Genomic DNA, 19,106 nt, shown 5'->3' on the forward strand with positions numbered 1-19,106 from the left:
GGGAAAAATCCGGAGTATATTGCTAATCAGAAATAGCAATATACTCCAGATTTCTCCCTGGACTGGAAGTCTGAGTGGGGAAAGAAACTCTCCCTCACTCAGGCCTCCAGCCCAGGGAGAAATCCGGAGTATATTGCTAATCAGAAATAGCAATATACTCCAGATTTCTCCCAGGACTGGAAATCTGAGTGGGGAAAGAAACTCTCCCTCACTCAGGCCTCCAGCCCAGGGAGAAATCCGGAGTATATTGCTAATCAAGAATAGCAATATACTCCAGATTTCTCCCTGGACTGGAAGTCTGAGTGGGGAAAGAAACTCTCCCTCACTCAGGCCTCCAGCCCAGGGAGAAATCCGGAGTATATTGCTAATCAGAAATAGCAATATACTCCAGATTTCTCCCAGGACTGGAAGTCTGAGTGGGGAAAGAAACTCTCCCTCACTCAGGCCTCCAGCCCAGGGAGAAATCCGGAGTATATTGCTAATCAGAAATAGCAATATACTCCAGATTTCTCCCAGGACTGGAAGTCTGCGTGGGGAAAGAATCTCTCCCTCACTCAGGCCTCCAGCCCAGGGAAAAATCCGGAGTATATTGCTAATCAGAAATAGCAATATACTCCAGATTTCTCCCTGGACTGGAAGTCTGCGTGGGGAAAGAAACTCTCCCTCACTCAGGTCTCTAGCCCAGGGAGAAATCCGGAGTATATTGCTGATCAACGTATTGCTAAACCTGGAGGAAACACACCTTAGTAATTAATAATTAATTAAATAATAATTAAAATACCTTTTGATCAGCAGTAAAAGGCAAGGCTCCTCCACAGCTTATGCAGGGAGAGTGGGGAGCCAGGTGAGGCTCAAAGGCTCATAGAGCGGAAAAGTGGCCGGGAAGGCGGAAAGGCAAGTCTCCAAGGCTTGTGCAGGGAGCGGGACAACGCAGGAAAGGGAGGAAAGCTGCCGCGGGCCGGATAAATGGCTCCGGCGGGCCGGATCTGGCCCGCGGGCCTTAGTTTGGGGACCCCTGCAGTAGAGTCTCACTTGTCCAAGCCTCGCTTATCCAAGCCTCTGGATTATCCAAGCCATTTTTGTAGTCAATGTTTTCAATATATCGTGATATTTTGGTGCTAAATTCGTAAATACAGTAAATACAACATAACATTACTGCGTATTGAACTACTTTTTCTGTCAAATTTGTTAACATGATGTTTTGGTGCTTAATTTGTAATATCATAACCTAATTTGATGTTTAATGGGCTTTTCCTTAATCCCTCCTTATTATCCAAGATATTTGCTTATCCAAGCTTCTGCCAGCATGTTTAGCTTGGATAAGTAATTTGTAATGTAAAAGTTGTAATGGAATTAATTGTATATTAATGGCTGCAGAAATATGATTTCTGTTAACTGGAAAATCTTTCTTTTTTATTTTTTTGTGTCAGGAGTGACTGGAGAAACTGAAAGTAGCTTCTGGTGTGAGAGAATTGGCCGTCTGCAAGGATGTTGCCCAGGGAATGTTCGGATGTTTGATGTTTTTACCATCTTTGTGGGAGGCTTCTCTCATGTCCCTGCATGGGGAGCTGGAGCTGATAGAGGGAGCTCAACCCGCTCTCCCCAGATTCAAACCACCAACCTGTTGATTAGCAGTCCTGCTGACTCAAGAGTTTAACTCATTGCACCACCGGGGGCTCCTCTTTTCTACTAAGATGGTTTCATGGGATGTGGGATGTAGTTTATGTATTAAAGTAGATGAATATAAGCATAGCTGAAAAGGTCAGATAGAAAGACAAGTGTGTTATAGAACAGTGTTTATATATATAGTATTGGACCATTATGGCTCAAGATAAAATTGGTTTATGTAAATTTCTGAATAGAACAATTTTAGAAGTACAGTAGAGTCTCTCTTATCCAAGATAAACGGGCCGGCAGAACATTGGATAAGCGAAAATGTTGGATAATAAGGAGAGATTGAGAAAAAAAAACATATTAAACATAAAATTACATTATGATTTTACAAATTAAGCACCCAAACATCATGTTTTAAAACAAATTGACAGAAAAAGCAGTTTAATACACAGTAATGTTATGTAGTAGTTACTGTATTTACGAATTTAGCACCAAAACATTGCAAAATTTACTACAAAAACATTCACTACTAAAAGGCAGACTGCCTTGGATAATACAGAACCTTGGATAAGTGAAGCTTGGATAAGTGAGACTCTACTGTAATGGTTAAAATGTGTTTGTCTGCTTTCCTATTTATTATTTATCAATAATAATAATTTTAAAAGAGCAGGGTAAGACTAAAACCAGTTGGGTTATGCTTTTCACGCCAAGCTACACAAGACATCTCAAAAAGTATGATGTAGCTCTGCAATACTGACATTTGCAAATGAGTACATAGGATGAAACAGTGAACTATTTGACTGCTGCAGCTCTCCAGTTTGTTAATCTTCATCTGGCAGTAAAAAAAAGTGGGCAGAGATATAATATTATGGGACTGAATGGATTCTTACAGATTACAGTATCAAAGTTAAAACATTTTGCAGCTTTTAAAGCCATTTCTAAAGGCAGAGATGAGCTAATGATTATTATGGTATGCCCACTCCAGAGCTGACAGTGTTACAGGCAACTTTTGTCCAGGGTCAATTCAAATGAAGTTCAGTAGAATCTCACTTATCCAACATAAACGGGCCGGCAGAATGTTGGATAAGCGAATATGTTGGATAATAAGGAGTGTCACGACCCAGGCGGCAGAGGCACCAATAACCATACACAGAGGCCAGAATCTAACTAATATCTTTATTGAAGGAATATATAAAGTTAATAAAACAAGTATAGAAAATAGTCCAGAATTAGACCCTTCAGGAAAGGTCAGAATTAGTCCAAAAAAGCAATGTCCAATAAGAAATATTAAGGTCCAAAGTTGTAATCCAATAACCGAAACACTCACTTTGCCAAGCAAAGTGAGGGGAGATGACAAGGTCCTTAGTCCATAAAACTTGAGCGTGGCTAGGAAATAACTTGATACTTGAAACAAGGCTTGAACGTGGAACAAGGTAACTAAGAACAAGAACAAGGTCCGTGGAATAACTTGGTAAAATCCGTGAAACAAGGCAAGGATTAGTCCTGGGAAACAAGGCAAAGTCCGTAGGTAAACAAAGGCTGGGAAGCAAGGCGAAGGCTGGATAGCAAGGCAAGGCTTGAGCTGAAGCGAGGCTTGAATCGGAGCGCGCTGTCCAGACACAACTCGCTCCGTAGGCTGACGAATTGACTCCGCGAAGTTGCTACGCGGGCAAAACACCTATATAGAGTCCAACTTTCTCACCAAAGCGGTTCTCTGGGAATCAGAAACGAAAGCTAAACTCTGAGACCAGATGTTAAACTCCTTAAAGATTCTCACGAGAACCAATGTTAATTGGCAACATTCTTAGCTGCTATCCTCGCACTCCTGCGCGAAGCTGAATCCAAACTTCTCTGTTGTTTACAAAACTCCCGGCGCAAGAACACGGGAGAAGTAGGCTCTGGGGTTGTTTGACATACTTCTGGGGCACAACTTTCTTGCAGGTGCAAGGTTTCCAGATCTGCCTGGGAAGGATCTGGCTGAGAGGAATCCAGTTCAGACTGGGAAGGTAAAAAACCCAAGTTTTCATCTTCATCAGGGATTACAATGTCCTGAGCAGGACTACAAGGCCCATGGTTCATCACACTATCCCCCTCCTCAGGGCCCCTCCCAAACTGGGGTCCTCTCCCCGAGGCGCGAGGTCGCGGTTTGGTGGGATAGGTCAGATGGAAGCGACGGGTTAGATCAGGAGCATGGACTGTGGAGGCGTCTTCCCAAGAGCGTTCCTCAGGCCCAAAACCCACCCAGTCAATGAGATATTGTAGGCGGCGGCGATGAAAGCGAGAATCCAAAATGTCCTCAACCTCGAACTCCTCCTCCCCATTCATCAAAACAGGAGGGGGGGCCGGTTGGTCTGTATCAGGACGCACACCATCCGCCGGAAGGAGCAGGGAACGGTGAAACACTGGGTGAATGCGCATTGAACGTGGAAGTTGGAGTTTGAAAGTCACGGGGTTTAATTGCGCCACCACTGGATAGGGGCCAATGAAGCGGGCATCTAACTTCCGGCATGGGCGGTGGGAGGGCAGAAAGCGAGTGGACAGAAAAACCCGATCTCCTACCTTGATTTCGGGGCCCGGCTGGCGGTGTTTGTCAGCGTAGCGTTTATAGTCCTCCTTGGCTTGGTCCAGTTGCTGGAGCAAAAGTTGTTGCACCGCTGTGAGTTCCTGCAGCCAATCCTCTGCTGCGGGAACTTCTGAAGTTTCAATGACAGGGGGAAAGAAACGTGGATGGAAACCGTAGTTTGCAAAGAACGGCGTTTCTTTTGTAGAAGCTTGAACTCCATTATTGTAGGCAAACTCAGACAGTGGTAACAGAGAAGCCCAATTGTCCTGTTGGTAGTTTACATAACAGCGAAGATACTGCTCCAAAGTGGCATTGGTGCGCTCCGTTTGCCCATCTGTTTGGGGATGATGAGCTGAAGATAAGCGAGAGTCTATGCCCAGTAGTTTTTGTAGTGCCTTCCAAAAACGAGAGGTGAATTGAGATCCACGGTCTGTGACTAAACTCTTGGGCAATCCATGTAGTCTGAAAACATGCTGAAGAAATAGATCCGCAGTTTCTTTGGCCGTGGGGAGGCCTTCGCAGGGAATGAAATGGGCTAACTTGGTGAATAGGTCCACCACCACTAAGATCGTGGTGAATCCACAGGAAGGTGGTAGGTCAGTGATGAAATCCGCGGAAATTATTTCCCATGGGCGAGATGGGGTAGGAAGGGGGTGCAAAAGCCCTGAGGGCTTCTCCCTTCGTATCTTGGAGCGCTGGCATACTGGGCAGGTGTTGACATATTTTTCCACATCCTTGCGGATCTTGGGCCACCAAAAATCTCTTAGGATCAAATGCATGGTTTTAAATAGTCCGAAGTGTCCTGCTGGTTTGCAGTCATGACACAGACGAAGCGCTTTTTCCCTGCCCGGTCCGGGTGGGATATAAACATGATTTCTATAGCAGAGCAGCCCATCTTTAAGCGAAAAGGGAAAATGCAGACCTTGGCGAAGTTGGTCCTGCGCCCAGGCATCTGCTTGCTGACTAGCCCTGATTTCTTGAGCACAGATGGGTCCTGGAGTAGGGGAAGTTGAACCAATGGGACTGGATTTGGTGTTCCCCACTGTGAGCGTGGCAAAGTTCTCAGGTTGTAGCAGTTGGGATTCAAAGGTCTCCTTGCGTCCTGCAGCGTATTCCGGTTTACGTGACAGGGCGTCTGCTTGCTTGGTTTGAGCTGGGGTCACATAATGGATCTGGAAGTTGAAACGTTCAAAGAATAAAGCCCAACGTTGCTGCCTCTGATTTAGTTTGCGGGCAGTTCTTAGATGTTCTAGATTACGATGATCAGTGTGGACTTCAATGGGGAATTTGGCCCCTTCTAGCCAATGTCTCCAAGTTTCAAAGGCTGCCTTTATGGCCAGTAGTTCTTTTTCCCAAATGGTGTAATTCCTCTCTGGTGTGGTTAGTTGACGAGAATAAAAGGCACAGGGGTGGAGGCGATCTCCCACCGGTTGTAAGAGTACAGCCCCAATTGCCACATCAGAGGCGTCCGCTTGCACCACAAAAGGGGTTCCAGGATTTGGGTGCTGTAGAATTGGCTGGGAGGTGAATAGTTTCTTCAGTTGCTGGAACCCTTTCTCTGCTTGATCAGTCCAGCGGAAAGGCTGCTTTCCACGGATGCAGCTAGTGATGGGGTCGGACCAGCGGGCAAAATCTGGAATGAACTTGCGGTAGTAGTTCGCGAACCCCAAGAAACGCTGCACCTCTTTCTTGTTAGTTGGCGCCCGCCATTCCAATACTGCTGAAACTTTGGCTGGATCCATGGAAAGCCCTAGAGGCGAGATGCGGTAGCCAAGGAAATCTACCTCTTGTAGATCAAAAGCGCATTTTTCTAGCTTGGCATAAAGTCCATGATCCCGCAGTCGTTGCAACACCATTTTGACGTGGTTCTCATGTTCTGATTGTGATCTGGAAAACACCAAAAAATCGTCCAGGTAGATTATCAAGAATCTGTCTAGATAGTCCTGAAAAATATCGTTGACAAAATGCTGGAACGTTGCGGGAGCTCCGCATAAACCGAAATTCATAACTCGGGACTCGAATAATCCGAATTTAGTCTGGAAGGCGGTCTTCCACTCGTCCCCTTCTCTGATGCGAACTAGATTATAAGCCCCCCGAAGATCCAGCTTGGTGTAGACCTTGGCTCCTCGAAGTCGGTCCAGTAGATCCGAGATTAAGGGCAGGGGATAGCTGTTCCGCTTGGTGATATTGTTCAATGCTCTGTAGTCCACCACCAAGCGTAATTCCCCTGACTTCTTCTTCACAAACATCACTGGGGAGGCGGCTGGGGATTGAGAGGGTCTGATGAACCCCTTGCGAAGGTTTGTCTCTAAGAATTCCCTGAGAGCTTCTTGCTCTGGTTCAGTCAGGGAGTAGAGATGCCCTCGCGGGATCGGGGCCCCCTCCACCAAGTCAATGGCACAGTCATAAGGTCTATGTGGGGGTAATTTTTCGGCTTCTTTCTCATTGAATACATCCCAATACTCGGAGTACTTCTTTGGCAAGGTGATGATGGGCTCGGAGTCTGTGGCATGGCATACCTTGGCTACGAGGCAATGGTTTTGGCAGTACGGTGAAGCAAACTGCAGTTCTCTGTTGGACCAGGAGATGTTAGGGTCGTGGAGTGTCAGCCATGGAATTCCCAAAATCACAGGGAAATGGGGAACCTCGGTAACAAAGAAGGAAATCTCTTCCATATGTTCCCTTATCCACATCCTGGTGGGTTCCGACCACTGGCTTACGGGGCCCGTCTTGAGGGGACGGCCGTCTATGGCTTGCACCACACGGGCATTCTTGAAATCATGATATTGTAATCCCAGAGAGTCGGCATACTCTCTATCGATGAAATTGTTGGTAGCTCCAGAGTCTATCATGGCGTGGATCATGACGGGTCCCCTTTTTGCTGACCATAATGTGACCACGAGAAGGAACAGGACCCCGGTTGGCGGCTCTTGGATGGATTTTTTGACCGGGTTGGCGAGCCTCTCTACACCCGGTCGTTGGCTTCCCCCGCCGGCTGTGTGCCAGTCGGCTCAGACGCCTTCGACTCCGTGGAGGACGCCGCCGCAAGACGGGCGGCAGGCTTCCCTTTGGCTGGGCACTCTCTGGCGAAGTGGCCCCCGTTCCCGCAGTACCAGCAGAGGTTCAAGCGTTGACGACGGGCCTTCTCGGCGGCATCTAGTCTGGGACGCACATTGCCCAACTGCATCGGCACCTCCTCGCCTCCTCTGGGGTATGGGGTTGGCGGCGGGGGTCTCCACACCGGACGTGGCTGAACACTGGCGGGAGCGGGGGGTTTTGCCCCGGCTCTACCGCCCTGGCCTCGAACCCATTGTTTCCTGTTGGCAATCATGACTTCAGCCCGTAAACATTGATCAATGAGTGCCTCGAGGGTCTGGGGAGGATCCACCTTGGAGATTTCTTCCAGCATTTCAATGTTGAGACCCTCCCGAAATTGTCCTCTGAGGGCTACATCGTTCCAGCCGGTGTTGTGGGCCAGCACGCGGAACTCGGCTATGTACTGAGACATGGGTCTGTCTCCTTGAAGGAGGCGCCGGAGTTTGTGACCGGCTGCCTCCAAATTGTCCTCGATTCCCCAGGTCTCCTTAAGGTGATCCAAGAAGCGTTGTGCTGAACTTAGGTGGGGGGAGGCTTGATCAAACAGGGCCGTCGCCCAGCTAGCCGCTGGTCCGTCTAGAAGACTGTAGACCCACGCCACCTTGATGTCTTCTTGGGGAAACTCGGCATCACGGGCCTCTAGATAAGCTTGACATTGGCGGCGGAAAACATGAACCTTAGCAGCTTCTCCAGAAAACTTGGTAGGCAACGCCATGGCCGGGAGGCGAACTCCGCGCTCCCTCAACCCTTTTATTTCTCCATCCTGCGCGTTGAGTCTGTCACGGATGCGGTCCACTTCGTCCTTGCTGATGGTGTAGCTGAGCGGCTGTCCAGCCGGCGCGGCTCCGGTAGACATCCTGGCCTCGGTTAGTTGGTGCTTATGGGTGGCGGAGTCAAACTGTCACGACCCAGGCGGCAGAGGCACCAATAACCATACACAGAGGCCAGAATCTAACTAATATCTTTATTGAAGGAATATATAAAGTTAATAAAACAAGTATAGAAAATAGTCCAGAATTAGACCCTTCAGGAAAGGTCAGAATTAGTCCAAAAAAGCAATGTCCAATAAGAAATATTAAGGTCCAAAGTTGTAATCCAATAACCGAAACACTCACTTTGCCAAGCAAAGTGAGGGGAGATGACAAGGTCCTTAGTCCATAAAACTTGAGCGTGGCTAGGAAATAACTTGATACTTGAAACAAGGCTTGAACGTGGAACAAGGTAACTAAGAACAAGAACAAGGTCCGTGGAATAACTTGGTAAAATCCGTGAAACAAGGCAAGGATTAGTCCTGGGAAACAAGGCAAAGTCCGTAGGTAAACAAAGGCTGGGAAGCAAGGCGAAGGCTGGATAGCAAGGCAAGGCTTGAGCTGAAGCGAGGCTTGAATCGGAGCGCGCTGTCCAGACACAACTCGCTCCGTAGGCTGACGAATTGACTCCGCGAAGTTGCTACGCGGGCAAAACACCTATATAGAGTCCAACTTTCTCACCAAAGCGGTTCTCTGGGAATCAGAAACGAAAGCTAAACTCTGAGACCAGATGTTAAACTCCTTAAAGATTCTCACGAGAACCAATGTTAATTGGCAACATTCTTAGCTGCTATCCTCGCACTCCTGCGCGAAGCTGAATCCAAACTTCTCTGTTGTTTACAAAACTCCCGGCGCAAGAACACGGGAGAAGTAGGCTCTGGGGTTGTTTGACATACTTCTGGGGCACAACTTTCTTGCAGGTGCAAGGTTTCCAGATCTGCCTGGGAAGGATCTGGCTGAGAGGAATCCAGTTCAGACTGGGAAGGTAAAAAACCCAAGTTTTCATCTTCATCAGGGATTACAATGTCCTGAGCAGGACTACAAGGCCCATGGTTCATCACAAGGAGGGATTAAGGAAAAGCCTATTAAACATCAAATTAGGTTATGATTTTACAAATTAAGCACCAAAACATCATGTTATACAACAAATTTGACAGAAAAAGTAGTTCAATATGTAGTAATGCTATGTAGTAATTACTGTATTTACAAATTTAGCACCAAAATATCACGATATATTGAAAACATTGACTACAAAAATGCGTTGGATAATCCAGAACGTTGGATAAACGAGTGTTGGATAAGTGAGACTCTACTGTATACATTATTTAGAATTTCTATAATCAATTTAGCATCTGCTCAAAATGATAAAAGTGGTTTAAAAGCTGTGAGATTTTCAAATAATGCATTATTTTTCTATATATGGTGGTGTTTGAATGATATTAAATTCAAAAGTAAGATTGATTTACTTATTTCTCGTGCCAGAAGCGAACCGAGGGTACAAGTTATAATGGATTTGCAAACATAGAGATTTTTTTAAGAAAAAAAAAACTTGGCATTAATACTAAATGTCTTCTGCCCAGTAGCTGGCCACTTGGAGTGCCTCTGGTGTTGCTGATAGAAGGTTCTCCATTGTGCTTGTAGCAGGGCTCGGAATGCATTGCACTAGGTGGTCTGTGGGTTGCTCTTCTTCACAGTCGCATGTTGCGGACTCCACTGTGTAGCCCCATTTCTTAAGGTTAGCTCTGCATCTCGTGGTGCCAGAGCACAGTCTGTTCAGCACCTTCCAAGTTGCCCAGTCTTCTGTGTGCCCAGGGGGGAGTCTCTCATCTGCCGTCAGCCACTGATTAAGGTTCCGGGTTTTAGCCTGCCACTTTTGAACTCTCGCTTGCTGAGGTGTTCCTGCAAGTATCTCTGTAGATTTTAGAAAGCTGTTTATTGATTTAAGGCTTTGGCGTGCTGACTGATATCCGAACAGATGGGCCGGAAATGTCAATGCCTTGGTCCTTTCATTGTTGGCTGCTACTTCCTGGTGGTGCAATGCCGGCTAAGCAGTATAATTTCTCCAGTGGTGTAGGACGTTGATCATAACTTTTCTTAATGTTTTGGTAAGATTTGCAGAATTTAGGAAGCTGCCTCATATTGTTCCAGACAATTGTTGCAGCTTTCTGGAGTTTCAGGTAGATTTCTCCTAGCCATTTTTGGATATTGTCAGGATTAAGCCTGGTGCCTTCTGCACTCAAAACAGAGACACCCTCAAAGTGTCTTAAATGGAATGTGATTATGACTTACACTGTTTGTTTCCTGTAAATCAGCAGCTTTGAGTGTGAAAAGTTTGAAAATTCAGACAAATCCAGAATTTAGATTTATTTGGTTGATGAAAGCCTTCTTTGTTGCAATGAAAGTAAAAGAGGTCCATGTGCCTTCAAGCTCCAGCTACTTACGCATGCATGTTTAAGACTTGACATTAGAAGAAATTAATATGAATTTCTTTCATCTTATAACTATGGACACAATATTTGCTGTTATACTTACACTGGGGCGTAGAAAGTATGACTGTAGGCCACAAGACTATTTTGAGTCCTCTGGAACCTCTCCCAAATTTTGAAGGCAACACTTACAGCTTAGAATGCCCCACCATAACACCAAGGGGAGTGACTACTTACTTATGAAAGTCCTCTCTTGAACCAGAAGTATCCTGAGGAAAGATCTGTTCTATTGGTTTAAAAAAAATCTAAGAACTGTTTGTACAAACTTACGCTAAGATTATAACTTTTTTTCTCATAAGAAATGTATTGACTCCCCAGTGAAGTAAGCAGATGGGCATATGTAGTATTGACAAAGTCATGTTTGAAAACACAAAATAAAAGATGACAGGTTATGATCTGGTCATTTCAATAGTTATCCAGTGTTTTGCTTAAGGATATTCCTTATGCAAGTCAGATGACTGTTGTTAAATGTTTGTGGAGTATGTTAATCAAGAATCAAATAGAAAAACGTCTTAGCATACATAAGAAGGAAAATTTGTTTTACATCACTATACCAGTGGTTCCCAACCTGCAGGCTGCGGCTCAGCAGTGGGCTGCAAGAACAAAAAACAGGCCCGCGAAACTCCTTCCTCTTTATTTATTTATTTATTTATTTATTTTAATTTTATTTCCGCTCCTTTTCGCAGGGCTGACCATTGCATTGGATAGACCTCATCAGCTCTAGATTATTAAATATGGTTTTCTATGGGGAAGCAGATGGTGAATACTGGATGGCATATGTTCTGTATCAGAAGGTAGAGCTGATGTGGTCTATTCAATGCATTTTTCTGAATCAGCACCCCAAATAACCAATTTGAAACTAAAGTTGACCAAAATTGATTTGTAACCCTTTTGGTCCTGCCAACATAGCAGTTCGAAAATATGCCAATATGAGTAGATCAGTAGGTACCGCTCTGGCGGGAAGGTAACGGCGCTCCATGCAGTCATGCCAGCCACATGACCTTGGAGGTGTCTATGGACAACGCCAGCTCTTCAGCTTAGAAATGGAGATAAGCACCAACCCCCAGAGTCAGACATGACTGGACTTAAGGTCAGGGGAAACCTTTATCTTTTTAACCCTTTTGGTACTAATGTTGGAGAATGGTCCCTGGTCAAGTGGGCCCTGGTCAAAAAAAGGTTGGAAACCATTGTTGTATAAAGTCAGCCCTCTATATCCATGAATCGTGTCTCCATGAATTCAACTGCCCACAGCTTGAAAATGATCAAAAATTAAACAATTAAAATGCAAACATTTTATTTTAATATTTTAAATAATGGATGTTCAGCAGGTTAAATTGCTGAGCTGTTGAACTTGCTGACCGAAAGCTCAGCGTTTTATATCTGGAGAGTATGGCGAGCTCCTGCTATTAGCCCCAGCTTTTGCCAACCTAGCAGTTTGAAAACATGCAAAAAGAGTAGATCAATAGGTACCACTCCAGCAGGAAGGTAATGGCACTCCATGCAGTCATGTCGGCCACATAAACTTGGAGGCGTCTATGGACAATGCCGGCTCTTTGGCTTAGAAATGGAGATGAGCACCAGTCTCAAGAGTCGAACACGACTAGACTTAATGTCAGAGGAAAACCTTTACTTTTACATGACTATGCTGTTGTATATAATGGGACATGAGAATCCAAGGATTTTGGAAACAAATCCCAGTGGATACCAAGGACCTACTGTACAAGTTGAAGCAGAAAACCAGAAAGCATTCATGTGTTTTTTTTTCTTTTTTCTTTTTTCAGAGTGCAAATTCACCTGCACTAGTGGTAAATGCTTGTATCTTGGCTCACTGATCTGTAACCAACAAAACGATTGTGGGGATAACAGTGATGAGGAGAATTGCCTACTTGTGACTGAACATCCACCTCCAAGTATCTTTAGCTGTAAGTATTTGCCTTCATTTGCTAATTCTATATTTTGCACTGAATTTTGTTCTACGTTGGGAAAAGCTGTAATGAAACCATCAAGATACTACCTTTCAATATTACCAGCATAAATGCTGTAGAATAAAAACACAGTAATGGTTGTTATGATCTTTTTTCTTGTATTTCTTATACTTACTTTCTTTTAGTAGTTGGGTTTTTTCCAGCATGTGTCCTGCTTTTTCTGTTATGTAATTAGAATGGTAAGAAAAGTTATTATAAAATGCTAACAGACATTTTTTTTATTTGCTATGAAGTGTCCTGTGGTGAAAGTCAGACTACATTTTAAAAAAGATTTTGCATTGCTAATCATGACTTACTGTATATGTTTATTGAAAGGAGGAAAGATAATTCATTACCATGGCACTCTATTCTTGTGACAAGAGGATTTGAATATGTAGTTTTGTAAAATGTCTGTGTCAACAGTGAAGTCCTGTAAGAACGCCCAGCATGATTAAGAAAACAAATAAATTACTAATAGATTGCCCTCGATGGGAATGTCAGAATCGCCTATAGATTGGGAGACTTCACATAACAAGCTACTGTATGTGTCAGAGACAGAATGCCAGTGAGTAAAGCAAAACTCAGTTTATTGAGATTACAAAACTAAAAATGCCCGTAGGAGACAAAAAACAGGGCAAACACTTGACTTCAGTGTGATAGGTAACAAAAAACAACTCAGATTGAGCTTAAACAACTCAAAGGGAAAAAAAAGGGTTAAACAGAAGTATAATCCGGATTAAATCAAAAGTGCTTACTTCAGCCTGGCAAACAATGCAAACAAAGGAGGATCAACAGGAGTCAGAATGTAAACAACAGACTGATAGCAGATTCCTCTCTGCTACTCAGAAACAGCAGGAGACTAAACCAGGCTTGTTTATTCCTCCCTGCAGCGAAGGAAAACGTGGTCGTAGTCAGGATTCAATTTAAGGTTCAACAGCCAACGATATCCAGGTCCAGGCTCAGCAGTCAGGGAAACGGCAGTCAGCAGGGTCCCAATCCGGTCCAGAGGTCAATAGCCAAACGTAGCCGTCTAGGAATCCAAAGGTCTCACCGATAAGCAGCAGAAGGGATAATCCAGAATCGAAGTCAGTCAGTCCAGCGTCAATCCAGTGTGAGTAGGTATTGCCCGTCAAAAAGACGACGGAGGTCCAAGCTATTGAGATTAAACACAAGTTGCACAGAGAAAAATCCCGCACAGTTCCTCCCGCCGTCGATGCCCAGTGTCCTTGGTAAACTTACGTATCCAGCAACGAATCACACCCGTCTTCAGGAAGTTCCCCCACAAAAGCCCAAGCGTCCGTCCAGATTACCTTGCCCAACGCAATTAGACATTGATCCCAAACCCCAATTTATCCCAGTTCAAGCTCATCATCGCTGTCAGCTGCCATCCCAATTCCAGGCGCCCCAAACTCATCATCCTCATCAGAGCTGAAGCACCTTTGACTACGCCCCACAGCATCCCCAGCTGTGGATCCCGCTCCATCCCTCCAGCCAGTCTATGGGTCTGATCCTGCAACCCGCCACTCACCTCCCATGCTTTCATTGCCTGTTTCCCCAACACCCAAATCCTCCCTCACACGAGTCCATTCCATGTCATCCTCCTCCGAGCTGGCCATCTCTTCCTCCAAACCCTCAGAAAAACCCTCAAATGAGTCCTCATCTGTCGGGTCTGTAAACAAATCCCGGAGCCGTTTTCGTTCACGCTCCTCAAAAGAGTCTGACTCTCGAGGAGTCTTATGCCTCCTTCTTCTATTATCGGAGCCCGAAGGCTCAACCATAACAGTATGTGAACTACCACTAGGATAAAATATTGTTGGATTAGTGCTCTTTGGTGTGGTATGCGTGTGTAGGTTAAAGGGATCTTTTATAGTTTTAACCATTCTGATGCTAGTTACTATTATAAGTGCATGTTTTAAAATATCTAACAATTTACTTTCCTGTTTCTTTGATTATTTTTGTTATTTTTAAAAAAAATAATATAAATGCTACAAGCCAGTGGAGTGTAACAACTTGAGATCTTCACCTTAAACCAGGCTTCAATTAAAAGATGTTCGTGCTGAATATAGTTTCTAGCCCTCAGACTTGCTAAGATTCTTCATTTACTATACATACCCATGTATAAGTCTATACATTTAGTCAAAAAACCAACTAGGTCAACTTTTCTAAGGGTCAGTGTAAGTACTGTCGCTTAATTCTTATAAAAAAGGAACCATCCCTTTCTTGGAGTTGAATAGTGAAAGGCAAGAGCTTAGTTTGACTCAGAGGAATGGAAAAGAAGCATTGACTTCATTCTGTTCTCTCCACCACAGTAGTGCTTCTGGCCTTTATGATTGCCTGGGTAAAGGAATGGCAGCTGACCCCCGAGATGACTCTGGCATTGCTATCCTTTAGCACGCGTGTCACATATGTGTTGCACTAGCTTCATCTCCACAGCCACGATGTGTTCCTGCATTCTATAATCTATAGATTCTGACATTTACTACAGGATGCATTTCCGAAAGGCTTGATGTGGGGTGATCTTGTTCCTTGAAGCAGGAGGCTGTCCAGAGATGGGCCATTATGGAGATTGCAATAGAGCTGCATAACCAAAAATGTCTAATTGTAAGCTTGCAACATAGGAAATACGTGGTTTCCTGAAAAAAGCAATACTGAAGGAGCCGATATAGGCCTGAAGCTTGAGAAGAAGTTAAAATTTGTGTCAAGACTGACATGTTGGCAAAACTGTCAGTCCAACAGTTTTGCCATTCCCGTTTTGTATAGTTTTGCCATCCCTCCCTTTGAAATATGTTTTAATATGTGTATTTTAAAGAATGTTATTAGATGAATGTGTGTTTTAGCAATGTTGTAACCCTCCTCGAGCCGTGAGGAGAGACAGACAAGAAATAAAAACTATTATTATTATTGACACAACGACGTTGTATGACACAGCAAACAAGATAGATATGCTGGGTTTCGTTTCACAAAATCACAAGTTGAACACTTCCCAAGTGTCTAGGACTGTGTGATGTATTTTCGGATGATGCGTGCAGATCCCAGCAGGGTGGCTTTTTGCAGTTGGCAGATCGTGATTTTGTCAATGTCTATTGTTTCCAAATGCCGGCTGAGATCTTTCGGCACGGCACCCAGTGTGCCCATCACCACCGGGACCACCTGCACTGGTTTCTGCCAGAGTCTTTGCAGTTCAATCTTGAGGTCCTGATAGCGGCTGAGTTTTTCCTGTTGTTTTTCGTCAATGCGACTGTCACCTGGGATGGCAACATCAATGATCCAAACCTTGTTCTTTTCCACAACTGTGATGTCTGGTGTATTGTGTTCCAGAACTTTGTCAGTCTGGATTCTGAAGTCCCACAGTATCTTTGCGTGCTCATTTTCCAATACTTTTGCAGGTTTGTGATCCCACCAGTTCTTTGCTGCTGGCAGGTGGTACTTGAGGCATAAGTTCCAATTAATCATTTGGGCCACATAGTTGTGCCTCTGTTTGTAGTCTGTCTGTGCAATTTTCTTACAGCAGCTGAGGATATGATCAATGGTTTCATCTGTTTCCTTGCACAGTCTGCATTTTGGGTCATCAGCTGATTTTTCGATCTTGGCCTTAATTGCATTTGTCCTGATGGCTTGCTCCTGGGCTGCAAGGATCAGGCCTTCTGTCTCCTTCTTCAGGGTCCCATTTGTGAGCCAGAGCCAGGTCTTCTCCTTATCAGCTTTTCCTTCATTTTCCAATACTTTTGCAGGTTTGTGATCCCACCAGTTCTTTGCTGCTGGCAGGTGGTACTTGAGGCATAAGTTCCAATTAATCATTTGGGCCACATAGTTGTGCCTCTGTTTGTAGTCTGTCTGTGCAATTTTCTTACAGCAGCTGAGGATATGATCAATGGTTTCATCTGTTTCCTTGCACAGTCTGCATTTTGGGTCATCAGCTGATTTTTCGATCTTGGCCTTAATTGCATTTGTCCTGATGGCTTGCTCCTGGGCTGCAAGGATCAGGCCTTCTGTCTCCTTCTTCAGGGTCCCATTTGTGAGCCAGAGCCAGGTCTTCTCCTTATCAGCTTTTCCTTCAATTTTGTCAAGGAACTTTCCATGCAATGTTTTGTTGTTCCAGTTGTCAGCTCTAGTTTGTAGTGTGGTTTTCTTGTACTGGTTTTTTGTCTGCTGTGCTTTGAGGAGTTTCTGATTTTTGACTTCAATCAAAGCAGGTTCTTCACTTTGCTTTACATATTCTGCCAGGGCATGTTCTTCTTCTTTGACTGCTTGTTTGACTTGTAGGAGTCCTCTGCCCCCTGATCTTCTAGGCAGATATAGCCGGTCAACATCACTGCGAGGGTGCAGTGAATGATGAATGGTCATGAGTTTTCTTGTTTTTCTGTCCAAATTGTCCAGTTCCATCTGTGTCCAGTTTATGATGCCAGCAGTATATCTTATGACAGGTATGGCCCAGGTGTTTATGGCCTTGATGGTGTTGCCTCCATTGAGCTTGCTTTTGAGAATTTTTCTGACCCTTTGTGTGTATTCTTTGCTGACCACAGTTTTCACATGTTCATGCTTGATGTTGTCCAGCTGTAATATGCCCAGATATTTATAGGCCTCTGGCTGGTGACACTTTATTGTTTGGCCATTGGGCATATTTATGCCCTCACTTTCAATGATTTTTCCCTTCTTCAATGCCACTGTCGAACATTTGTCCAAACCAAACTCCATGTTGATATCAGTGCTAAAAATTCGGACAGTGTTGGTCAGAGACTGAATTTCAGTTTCTGTTTTCCCATATAGCTTCAGGTCATCCATGTACATCAAATGTGAAATTTTGTGAGAATTCTTAGATGTTTGGTAGCCGAGATTTGTTTTTTGTAAGATTGTTGACAGAGGGATCATGGCAATAATGAAAAGCAGAGGGGACAATGAATCTCCCTGGAAAATTCCTCTTCTGATGTTGACAAGTCCATAGCTTTCATTTCCAACAAACAGTTCAGTTTTCCAGTGCTCCATCATGTTTTCAATGAAGGTGCCAACGTTTTTACAAATCCCGATGGCGTCCAGGCACTTGATGATCCAGCTGTGTGGGAGTGAGTCAAAGGCCTTTTTGTAGTCAATCCACGTCATGTGAAGATTAGCTTTTCGGCTCTTACAGTTCTCCAGGATCATTTTGTCAATCAATAACTGGTCTTTTGTGCCCCTGCTTTTCCGTTTGTTGCCTTTCTGTTCATCTGGCAAGATGTTTTTTTCTTCAAGATAGTCTTGAATTCTGTCAGCTATGATGCCAGTCAGTAGTTTAAACATAGTGGGCAGACACGTTATTGGCCTGTAGTTTCCTGGTGCTGCTCCTTTTGTTGGATCCTTTTGTATCAGGTATGTTCTTCCAGTTGTTAGCCATTCACTGATACTTCCTTTCTGCAGCATCTCATTGAATTGTTGGGCCATTTTTCCATGTAAACTAATCAGATGTTTGAGCCAAATTCCATGAAGTTGATCACTACCAGGCGATGTCCAGTTCTTGACTTTTTGCACTCGTTTGCTGATCATTTCAGTTGTTATTTCCATCAGTTCCATTTTGTTCTGTGAGAATTTTCCTTCAAACTCCTTTATCCACCCAGCGTTTTTGTTGTAGTTTTTATTGTTTTCCCAAAGTTCTTTCCAGAACTTCGTTGTTGCAGTTTTCTCTGGTTTTATGGTTACTGTGTCTGTTGTTTGGTTCAGACTCTGGTAGAACCGTCTTTGGTCTGATTGAAACAGTTGATTTTGTCTGTACTGGATGATTCTGGCTTCATACCTTTCAATTTTTCTGGCTGTTGCTGTAATTTGTTCTTTCACGATCTCCAAAGCTTCTTCAATTTTTCTGGTGTTCAGCCAGTACTTTCGGATCAGGTATTGCTTGATTTTGTCATTCTTCAGTTTCTTCTATTTCATATTTTTCAGGTTACTTGCATCTGATCTAAGCTTTTTGATTTTCAACTCCAGCCTGACCTTCCACTTTGGTTTTCCAGTCGATTTTCTTTGGGGCTGCCTTGGTTGTAGGAGCCCAAGCTCTTCTGTTACTATCACTGCTGCACTGTAGGCATACTGGTTTGTTTGTTCAATTGATGTTATTTGGACAGTGGAGAGTGCTGCATTCACATCTTTCATGAGAGGCGCCAGTTGTCTCTTGGGCACTGTTTTTAGAGTTGGGAGCTGCTTTCTTATTGCATTTGCTGCAGCATGAGCCACGATCTTATCCTTGAGCTCTTGTTGTCTTGCTGTCAAGGTTCCTGGTGGTTCAACGGGTGTTTCAAGTGCTGGTTCTTCAAATTCTTGCAAAAGCTCCACTCTTTCTTCTGGTTCAATCTGTTCCACCATTCCAAGTGTTGCTGGAGTCTCTGCTGCTGTCTGTGCTGTGGTCTGATGGTGATTTACTTTGCAAATTTTCTGGATTTCTTCAAGTTCAACTTCACTGAACACTTTGTTTCTGATTATGAATCTTCGTTGGTCAGCCAGTCGGGGTTCTGTTATCTGTGAGTCAGGGTACTCTTGTTTCCACAGTTGATGCATCCTTTTTTGGTAGCCACGCCTTTGAGGTTCAGATTTGTAGTAGCATTTCATAATT

At 44.2% G+C, this 19,106-nt stretch overlaps 1 protein-coding gene and 1 long non-coding RNA gene across 2 annotated transcripts in view; one reads left to right on the forward strand and one right to left on the reverse strand.

The window, feature by feature from the left end:
* Positions 1-19,106, forward strand: part of ldlrad4 (low density lipoprotein receptor class A domain containing 4) — a 364,130-nt gene that overhangs the window by 157,494 nt on the left and 187,530 nt on the right. The window contains exon 3 of the mRNA XM_062980560.1: positions 12,350-12,490. Coding sequence (XP_062836630.1) covers positions 12,350-12,490 — 141 coding nt within the window. The remainder of the gene's footprint in view (positions 1-12,349; positions 12,491-19,106) is intronic.
* Positions 13,103-14,458, reverse strand: LOC134298929 (uncharacterized). The gene is made up of 2 exons (XR_010006047.1): positions 13,772-14,458; positions 13,103-13,685 (listed from the first exon to the last, which is right to left on the reverse strand). It is a non-coding gene; the product is annotated as an uncharacterized LOC134298929 (long non-coding RNA).

Source organism: Anolis carolinensis, chromosome 4 (genome assembly GCF_035594765.1).
Source record: "Anolis carolinensis isolate JA03-04 chromosome 4, rAnoCar3.1.pri, whole genome shotgun sequence".
NCBI lineage: Eukaryota > Metazoa > Chordata > Lepidosauria > Squamata > Dactyloidae > Anolis > Anolis carolinensis.